Source organism: Erigeron canadensis, chromosome 5 (assembly GCF_010389155.1).
Source record: "Erigeron canadensis isolate Cc75 chromosome 5, C_canadensis_v1, whole genome shotgun sequence".
Classification (NCBI taxonomy): Eukaryota; Viridiplantae; Streptophyta; class Magnoliopsida; order Asterales; family Asteraceae; genus Erigeron; species Erigeron canadensis.
In genome coordinates this window covers 33,655,550-33,666,181 of record NC_057765.1, presented here as the reverse complement: position 1 = coordinate 33,666,181, position 10,632 = coordinate 33,655,550, and the positions used below count along the sequence as shown (strand labels likewise).

The following is a 10,632-nucleotide window of genomic DNA, read 5'->3' as shown; positions in this document are numbered from 1 at the left end:
TCACTCTTAACTCTTAAGTATTCGTGTAGGTATTAACTCGTACATTTTGTGTGACACATGTAATTTCAAATTAACACGCATACAGCCTACTACATAAGTAGACTTTTTTTTTAGAAAGAGAATATCAATAAGTGTAAACTATATTAGTGATACATTTTTCATCATTCTTATAATTAATTATTGTCTTTTTCATAGGGGACAAAGTTGATGAAGCACAACCATATATCTACGTATTTAGGTTGAAGATTAGTTGCCATTTGACGTGTTGGATGAAAAATAAAAAAATAAAAAAAATAAAATTATATATGATGCACGGATCTCCGAACAAGTAGGCGTACCCATTTTGTCGTTTCAGAAACTCCATGAGAGCATAAACGCATACGAAACACATATGAAACATTTTCTTGAAGTTTTCATATATAACAAAACGTTTCTTAGAAGTTTTCCTATCATTTCTAATTGATATTGAGGTTTTTATGAGTTTTTCCTATTCTAAAACCAATTATTATCTTGCCACAATACATTCCCCAACCTAAAACGACTATGTTATGCAATATATTATACAATTCAATCACCATCAACCTTTTCTTCCTAAACTGACTAGTAAACATTTGATCAATGATCAATGATGAATTGGTGTAGTGGTTTGGAGTTCCTTGGTGACTTATACGCATTAGGTTCGAATCCTCATTCAGCCAACTTTGAGATATAAGTGGTCATTCTATGAGTGCTTGATTTGAGTATACCCAGGTTAAAGTATAAGAGGGCAAAGTTCACTCTTATTAATCGTCGTACTTTCATGAGGATTAGTAGAGGGTTTCTCCCAATTGGATATTTGAAATAGTTATTTTTACTTCGAGTAATCTCTCTAGTATGGACTCAGTTAAAATAACATATACTATAACTCTCGCTGTCAAATTGCGACACGAAATTTTAAACGAAATTCACATTTAAAAAAAGAAAAAACAAAACATTTGATCAATGATCATTGATGTTCTAAAAAAAAAAACAATTTCCCCATCATTTATTTTTTTTTTAAAATCATTGTTCAAACGCAAAGCCCAAAAGGCCCAAAACCCCGTAAAACAATTTCTTTAATCTATACATAAGAATCCACAATTCCGACATTTTCTAATTTTGACAAGGAAGAAGAAGAACACGCGGTGGTCCTTCATTTGAGCTTCTTCTTCTCTCTCTCCCTCTCGTCGGTTGAATTTCGCTTCCGTCATCAAAAAAATGGTCAGCATTCTTCTCAATATCTCAACCTCAAAGTCATAAGGGTTTTACAAACTGATAAACCCTAAAATATTTTTTATCTATTTTATTTTTTACCTTTTTACCCAATATTACTTTTATTATTATTATTATTATTATTATTATTATTATTATTATTATTATTATTTTATTTGCAGAACAAGTTAGGCAAAGAACAGCGCGAGAAGCTCCAACAGTTCACCGAAATCACCGGCACAAGGTTCGCATCACTCATCTGTTTCATTATTCATTCATAGTTATAGAACACCCCATAATGCAATTTTGCTTTTGTGGCATAAAAACTTGTTAAATGGGATTAGAAATTTTACATACTTGCTAAAACTTAGATATATTTTTTGCTTATTTGCTTACAACTTGCCTCAAAAAGCAGATTTTTCGGGTTTAAGTATGGGCTTCTGGATTTACCTATGTGCACACAGCTTTATATATATAGGGTAAGGTTAATGTGAAAACCAAAACATGGAAGAGAACCGTGAAAACCGCTAGTTTCCCTCCCTCTTACTCCTTTTTGGTTTGGTTTTTTTACTTTCTTTAATTTTATATTGTTGATTTTTTTTTTATTTCTTGATTTTCCTTTAACAAAAACCCATTCCAAAATAAAAAAATAAGAATTATTTTTTTTTCTTTTGTAAAAAATCATATGGGTTGCGTGTTGAAAACGTATGGATACAGTACGGGCGTTGCCCTTATCCGTTCTAAAGGGGTTGTCATCGGAAGCATATGAGAATGGTATGGATTTGATGGGCGGGTACGGGCGTAGCCCTTAACTCTAAGGGCTAAGCCCTTAGAGATGGTTTTTTTGTGGTTCTCACCATTATTTTGGTTCTCACTTGATCCCTTCACTATATATATATATATATACCTAGATGGAAAATATTTAACTGGACTATATTTAACTAGACCATTTCCGAACTCCCTGGTCACCGATGTTTCCCAGGGAGGGTTGGAACCTGAGGCCTTTTGTGAGGACATCAAAATTTAAAACGCCTGACCACTAGGCCGCATTGGTGGTGGTTATGCATATGTTTTCTATATGTATAATAATATTATATATTTTTACTTAAATGCAGTGAGAAAGCTGGACGTCAGGCTTTGAAAGCAACTGATTGGCATGTTGAAAGAGCAATTGATGCATTCTACAGTCAACCTCAGCTTCAAGTCAAATCATCTCTTGATTCAAGACTTATTGAGGCACTATACTCTCGATATAAAGGCGAGAAAAGTTTCATACTTTTTGGATGGAAATGTTTTGTTAATAAATGCATTGTCAGTTCAAAACGAAATTGTGAACACCCGGATAGCTTATAAGAGGAAGGATCGCGTTTTGGCTTTTTAATTATAAGGTTTGCTTCTTGATATGGTTTGGGACAGGTTTAATTTAAGTTTCTTTCTGCTGTGTTTCAGATCCATATGAGGATATGATTATGGCTGATGGTGTTAGTAACTTCTGCAATGACCTAAGGGTAAATTTTACATATTTAACTTCGTTGTCAATAAAAACATAATGTTTACGTTTCAAGTATCTTTTGATGTACCTTACAAAAAAAAAAGTATCTTTTGATGTATTCACAGTTATGCTTGAAAAAGCACATACAGTAATTTCTATGTGTACATTTAAGGCGTATAGACTTTACGTTCTTGCCACTGTGGCTATACAAGATTATTATTATTATTATTATTTTTGACACAAGTTCTCTGTCATTTGGCCAGGTAGACCCTCAAGATATTGTCATGGTAAGTCAACTACTTTCAAATGAGTGCTAATATAATTTTCTAGAATTTGTTTGTATTTGTTTGAACATATAAAAGTGGGATATGTGGGTTGTACTTAACTGACATCTGTTTGGATTTGATGCTTCAGTTGGTTGTCTCGTGGCACATGAAGGCTGCTACCATGTGTGAATTTTCCAAGCAGGAGTTTGTTGGTGGCCTGCAATCTCTTGGGTACTTATTATTTTCGTAATGCCTTTAGTTGCTGATTTGAGATGATATCTCATCAAGTTCACTGCTTCTTTTGTGATTTTTGTGTCAGAATTGATTCATTGGAGAAGTTTCGTGAGCGATTGCCAGTTATACGTTCTGAGATTAAGGATAATGGTATGTACCATATGGTAACTCTTTCATTAGTAATTCCAATTCTGACTATTGGTTGTTTACTGCATCGTGTGCTTCCTTGACCTGTAATTATTGTTTTCTCCAGCAAAGTTTAAGGAGATCTATATCTTTGCATTTGGATGGGCAAAGGAGAAGGTACAGATGTAGTCTTTTCAATTAATAGACAGTGTCGAGTTTTAGGTGTCTTGATGTGCATGCTCTCATTTTAGTGTTTGATTCCAGGGTCAGAAGTCCTTGACATTGGATACGGCTATAGGGATGTGGCGATTGCTGTTTGCTGAAAAACAGTGGCCATTGGTTGAACATTGGTGCCAATTCTTGCAGGTAGCATAAGGAAAATTATTAATGATGAACGCTAGAAATCTTATCTTGCAATTTGGACTTATGTATTGTTTATTGCTCTTTTCAGAAGGAGCATAATAAAGCAATTTCCCAGGACACTTGGGCCCAACTTCTGGAGTTTGCAACCGTAAGATACACGATTTCATATAACAAACATACATTTCCCTTTAGGCTTTAGTTTATCCTATGTCTATAAAATTTTGATATACGTTTATGCCTGTCCATGTGTACTTCAAAGATGATTTCAATATCCAGCTCTAGTTTTAAAATACTAGGAAGGATGCCAATGACAATTTAGGTTGTACAATTTTACCCATAAAAAGTTTAGGTACAGTGATGATGGAACAGTGATGATGGAACCATGTTACTATATTGTCCACTATTACTACAATTGAGATGTAACACTGAAATGTATATCCCTTTTATGTATCTTTGTGTCGTGTTTTGACAATTTGTGTATGCAAATTTTGTAGAATGTGGTTCCTGGACTTGCAAATTATGATCCTGAAGGTGCGTGGCCATATCTAATTGATGAGTTTGTGGAGTTCTTAACTGAGAAAGCTGTAATTCAAAAGGACGCGGGGAAGAAGTTGTAATTGCTGAAGGAAATCAAGCTAACAGCGTATGGGGTAAAGATATATAAAAAAAAAAAGAAAAAAAAAAGACTAGATCTTGAAGTTTGGGCTAATCTATTCATGAAATTTTTGTGCAAGAGTACTTGAAAGTAGATTGGTGTCAGGAATTATATTCCTAATACGATTCGTTATGTAGAAGTACATCTTTGCATGGTTTTGGTCGATATTCATTAGACCGTAATGAATCAGAATGAATGGAAGATGCATCAATTAATATCTACATGTGAAGTAAAAGAAAAAAGAGCAACCCTTACTAAGTTCATGAATCATGACATTGTATATCATGTTGTATCCGATGGATGATACTGGCTAGAGCTAGCATGCCCATTCTTTGTTGTGGATCTGTTTGAGAATGGTTTCTTCCTCAATCTGCAATTGTTGCATATACTCATCGAAAGCAACCACCAACTCTATAATGCTTTCCTCTTTTTGTTGCTTATTATCCTCGATCAAAGCCAAATTCTCTCCTGGTGTCTGTGTAATACTCTTATCACAGAAACCAAAAGCAAATTTTTGAGTCAGATAATCTGTGGATGCATCTGCATTTCTACCATCGCCACGAGGAGAGTCAAGCCATTGTCTTAGACTAGGCACTGTCTGAAACTCTATATTCCCCAAGTTCCCTGTCTTCCCTTTTTCTTCATAGCTATCTTTCTTATCTGCTATATCCATGACTGGTTGATCAAGGTTAATGTCTATAACTGAGACACCCTCCAACTCACCATCGTCTTCCTTTCTGCCAATTCTTCGTAATAGCTCATCATATTCCTCCACGGTATGAAAACCGGCAGATCGTTCACTAGTTAGCTTCTTGTGTGATGGTTGCAAATCACCATTCTCATTCTTGTGTGTATCAGTCATCAACATATCATCTTCTTTTGGTGATTGTGGTTCTGCCTTTAAGTCCAAGACATCATCAACTTTACGACTAGCATCTGTAGCGACAACCAAGTCATGATCAGGATTATTTACGTTGTTGTTCGGCTGCGCATCACCGGATGGCTTGGAAGATATGCAGCCCATTTTAGCAGACTAATAACGATGATGAATTGATGATAATAATATAAACAGAAGTGGCGCCCTGGATAAAAGACTTTTATAAAATGTAGTTGCAAATACCAACTCCAATTCTCTTCTTTTATTGAAAAATACTTTTCTTAATATTTCAATACTTCTTTAAAGATAACTTCTATTATTCAATCAAAGCCCCCTTTTCTAATATATCATTTTTTCTTTGACATTATGATTTTAATTCAGGACACCTACTCCATTTGGCAATTTGATTTAATATAATATAATATTTTATAAAGTAAAAAGTACCTCAATTTCACTATATGCTGCTTTAGCTTACTCCTTAGTCAAATATCATATCACTTCTAGATGTTATATATTTAAACATCCATGATTATGTGACTACAAATATATGGCCGACAGGCCCGATACTAATAAAAAGCGAAAAAATTATAATGACATGGACCCATTTAACCATTTATCAGCTGGAAATTTATATCATTTTAAGGTGGTATTCATTTTGCAATTACTTAGATTCATTTGTACATGGTTAAATTTGATTCTTGTTTCGTATATAGAGCTACAAAAGTGAACGTTTATTGACCAGTTCACGAACCATTTAATAAAAGTTCATTCATGTTATTTCTTTTAGCTAAATAAAAGAATATGAACACAACCCTTTTTTGTTCATTTAGTTTGTGAACACTCTATTAAGAAATTGGGCATAAATTGAGTTTAATAAGCTATAGGGATCTTTTAGTTAAAAAACTCTCGATATTGATAAATTATTTTTCTGATTGGTTAGTTGAAAAATTAAATATTGTGAAACAAACTATCTTTTGTTAATATTAACATGTAGAAAGTAAGAAAGACGAATCGGTAATAATGATTTAACTTAAAAAATAACGATTCTTCCTATTACATTAAGTTGTCTATTTACAAGAAATCTCTTTTTACGGCCGATTCATTTAACACGTAAATCAAAAAACTACTATATAATCAGTAATCTATACATATTACTCGTATCAAAAAGATAGATACTTTATTCAAACACGAAAAAACTGTTCTAAAGTAATTTTAATCTAGACGACTTTTTCATGTAAACAAAGAAATCTTTGGAACTGGTTTTCTTTTTTCTATCATCAAGAACTTCTTTTAATATGGTATATCACTATATATTATTTTTTGTATGAAATTGATATTTTAATGTACAAATCTTTTTCATTTTCACATGTAGAGTATGGTTTCCTCGGTATACAAACTTCGTAAGGTAACATATGTATAAGGTAAACAATGGGCTAACGTAGTAGTTTGGGCTTGATTGAAGGCTAAGCCCAACAACAACAACAATAACAATACTCTATCCTTTGCAGGGTATGAGAAGGAAGATGTAGATGATCTTTAACTTTACCGAAAAATAAAGATACTGTTTTTAAAAAGCTAAGGGCTTATTTATTTATTTATCCACCAAGTGTCTGAATGGAGAAAGTGACTGAATGAATACATACTGTTTGTATTGATTATGTCAATATAGATGTTTTCTTGTTTATTAAGTCAAGAAACAAACATATTTGATTGACTTAATAGATTAAGCCAATTAAGATTAAGTAGTGACCTTTTAATTAAGTTTCTACCAAACACTACCTAAGCCAAATAACATTAATCCAAATGGCCAAATTGCCTTATGTAAAAGGTAAACAAATGGGCTAATATAGTAAGTTGGGTTTGATTGAAGACTAAGCCAAAATGCCAAATAACTTAACTGCTAAATTGAATGCTTTGTTGATCGCTCCCTTGGATACTAGTGGAGAAAAGAAGAAGCGACTAAGCCAAATAACTTAACTGCTAAATTGAATGCTTTGTTGATCGCTCCCTTGGATACTAGTGGGGAAAAGATTAGGTTTTTATGTTGGGAGCTGATAATCGTACCAAAGTTTTTAATATATTTACCACAATATACAAGTGTTACAACATACTGTACAGGTATTCACTGCACAGATGTGATGAAATAATTAAAAACATTGGTACGAATATCAATTCCCTTTTATGTTAGTTGTAACTCTATAGGTGCATGCAAGGAGTCGCTAAAAGGGTATAAGTATAAGTATATATAATAAAATAACAAACCAAACTTTAATTAAGCTAAAAAGAAGTAACGATATATACTTCTCACCAATCATTTCTTTGAGAATCATATTCGAAGGCCATGGTCCCCTGGTTCGTGATAATTTATGGGAATTTTTATATTATTCCTTCCGTCCCATTAGAAATATCATAGTTTTAAATTTTCAAAGTTTAACATTTATAACTTTGACCTTAAATAATTTTATTTGTATTAAATAATATTTTATGAAAGTTATATGAATTGATTGTATTTACGTGTTTTTTAATGGTATAACTTTTACCAAGTGTTATATAACACAAAAAAATATATTTGAAGTCAAAGTTTAAATATAAAAACTTTAAATATTCAAAGTATGACATATCAAATGGGATGGAGGGAGTAGCATTTGACTAATTTTTAAATATTTTTAAATTAAATGTTTAAGGATACACAAGATATATAATATAAATTTCCGTTTTAAGGCAGAATACATCCATGAAGTTTTCAGTTTTGTTGCAACGATTAGTAATCCAAAGTCTCATTGAAAGTGTTTGAAATAATAGTTTAAAAAAGTGATACATATATACACATTAGTGTTACTAGCACGGTACCTGCGCTATACGGCGGTATTCGTGGCGGCGACTATGTTGGTGGGGGACGACTGTTGGTGGTAGAGACGACGTCGAGTGGTATAAATAAATGATGTAAAAGTAATTGATGTAAAAAGTTAATTAAGATATTCAAAAAGATAAAGGACTAATAGTTTAATATATCATTAAGGGCATTTTAGACATTTTCCCCCATGGATGGTCTTTAATGTGTGAACTGTGAAGTTGTAGTTTTTTGTCTACTTTCTATTTGTAAGATATCATTTTTTTATACATGTTATTGATAACACTTGGCAAAAACCTTAACTTTTTTAACGAAGAACATATATATATTATCTTAAAAGTAACTAGTAAAAACTCTTATAACATCAAAAATTACGATTATGAAGTTATATACCTTTTGTTGACAATCCAAGTTAGTGATATAAATATGATTTTTGTCATGTAATCATTTACATTGTAATTTTAATAGGAGAAAATAAATGCCCATATCACAGTTTTGTTGTTTGCATCAAGAAACTATGATATATACTAAAATTTTGATTTTTTTCTGATGTTTTGATAATTTTTATAAAATATTTTAAATATGATTATTATTAAGTAATTATATTGAAGATGGTTAAAGAAAAGCTTCAAAACAGAACGTAAAAATAACTTGAAAAGACCATATACATTAACTACTTAAATAGTTTGAATGAAAAATGACCATTTTTTATATGTTTACTTGTCCCCATTGATATAACTAGGGATAAACAATTCTTCCCAATTCTCATCTATGATGTCTCGGTATCAATAAAAATATTATGTGGGATTGGGACTGTATCCACTTTTGGTAGTTTATGATATCAGTATCTCAATCTGTACAGAATAAATATCAAAGATATCAAGAAATACCATGTACCAGTTCATATAAGTCTGATGTAGATATCATCTTTTACAGAGATGGTTCAAGCCGTTTGGGGGCCTAAAGAAAAATTTCAAATGGAGACCTTTTCTTCACAATCGAAAAATCAGTGAATTTCATAAAAATGACTTGATTAAGATAACAATAAAACCTTTTAGTGATTTAATTATAACTATTTAACTATGGCAATCAATATGAGACAAAATAAAAAAATACATATGTAATATAAAATTCATCATTTAATTGACCTTTAAACTTTATAGTTTAAATCAGAAAGCGAAAATATGATAGAATATAAATTTGTTATTTTCCTATACTTAATCATGTATATCATTTACGAGAGATAGTGCCCGCGCGTTGCGACGGTGAGATGGTTGGGGTGATAGGTCAAGTCATAGAGTTTGATAGTCAAATGCCTTAGCCGTACGGGTTCCGCTCTCGGATTTAAAAATTCGTCGAAAGTATATCAAATGACATCTCTAATGAAAGAACATGAAATTTTAAGAACACCAATACAATTTTTTTTATAATTTATCGATATACGATTTTTGAGATAAAATTTTTTGAATGAATTAGAGGAATAAAATGATTTATGGATGAGAGAGAAATAAATAAGTGGTAGAACTGACCCACCCGAAACCCGCGGTCAGGTCACGAGTCATGTTTTTAGTGCATTCGCGGTCACGGGTTGAACGGGTCGGGGCGGGTGAAGGCAAAAAAAGAAAAAATTGTGAAGGAAACTCATGACCCGCCCCGAACCTTCACGGCTCGGGTTTTCATGCTCTCGCGGGTCGAGCCGGGTCGGGCCGGGTTTCGACCCGTGCACATCCCTAACGTAGATATATATTGTATAAAAATTTTGTAATCAATTTTTTGATAGGCTCAAAGAGAAAAACACATAATCGTATTTGTAAACATACAAATTTGGGGCTTTAAAAACTTAGAGGTCTAAAGTCTTTACTTCACTTGTGTTACCCTTGAGCCACTATTGATCTTTTAATAATTTTTTTATTTACTAATCCCTACATTATATAAATCTCATTTCAAAATTTGTTAGTTATTGCCTATGTGGCATGCTTAAAAATGCAAGAAAGCCCAAAAATCATTACAATATTGCTCCTTGGAAGGTCTACGGATTAGTTACTTTTATAAGAAGTTCAAATTTTTGAAAACGGATTAGTTATGCTTTCAAGAAGTTCACATTTTCGAAAATTTGAATGTGTAACCGTTCGTGTATTGCTTGTGGTGGTTACTTCCTTGCATGTCTATGTCTATATAAGGCTACTTCCATTCAGTTTTAAGGCATTTCAAAACGTAAACACATAACAGATTAATTTTAGCATGGCTTCACTAAACCATGTTTCAATTAGAAATTTGCGTCCAAATAATAAGCCATGTACGATAACGGTTAGAATTTTGCGGCTATGGAAGCAACCTCGATATGGAGATTTTAATAACAAAGGTAGTATTGAGATGATCCTGATGGACGAACATGTAAGTATTCATTGTTTGTGAATTTTTCTTTTTTGATTAGATTACTTTTTAACATAACTTTATTTCGAATTTATAACTAGCTTTTTAACATTCTAATGTATAAACATTTTCATTTGACAGTTTGATAAAGTGGTTGTTGTTGTT

General features: G+C 32.2%; 1 protein-coding gene across 1 annotated transcript; it reads left to right on the top strand.

Annotated features, from left to right (window-relative positions):
• Positions 1-1,115: 1,115 nt before the first annotated feature.
• On the top strand, positions 1,116-4,508 carry LOC122599513 (DCN1-like protein 1). The gene is made up of 11 exons (XM_043772041.1): positions 1,116-1,239; positions 1,413-1,474; positions 2,346-2,488; positions 2,680-2,738; positions 2,986-3,009; positions 3,137-3,219; positions 3,308-3,372; positions 3,476-3,525; positions 3,613-3,714; positions 3,800-3,859; positions 4,206-4,508. The coding sequence occupies exons 1-11, from the start codon at positions 1,237-1,239 to the stop codon at positions 4,326-4,328; spliced, it is 774 nt and encodes a 257-aa protein (XP_043627976.1). The 5' UTR covers positions 1,116-1,236; the 3' UTR covers positions 4,329-4,508.
• The last annotated feature ends 6,124 nt before the right edge of the window (positions 4,509-10,632 follow it).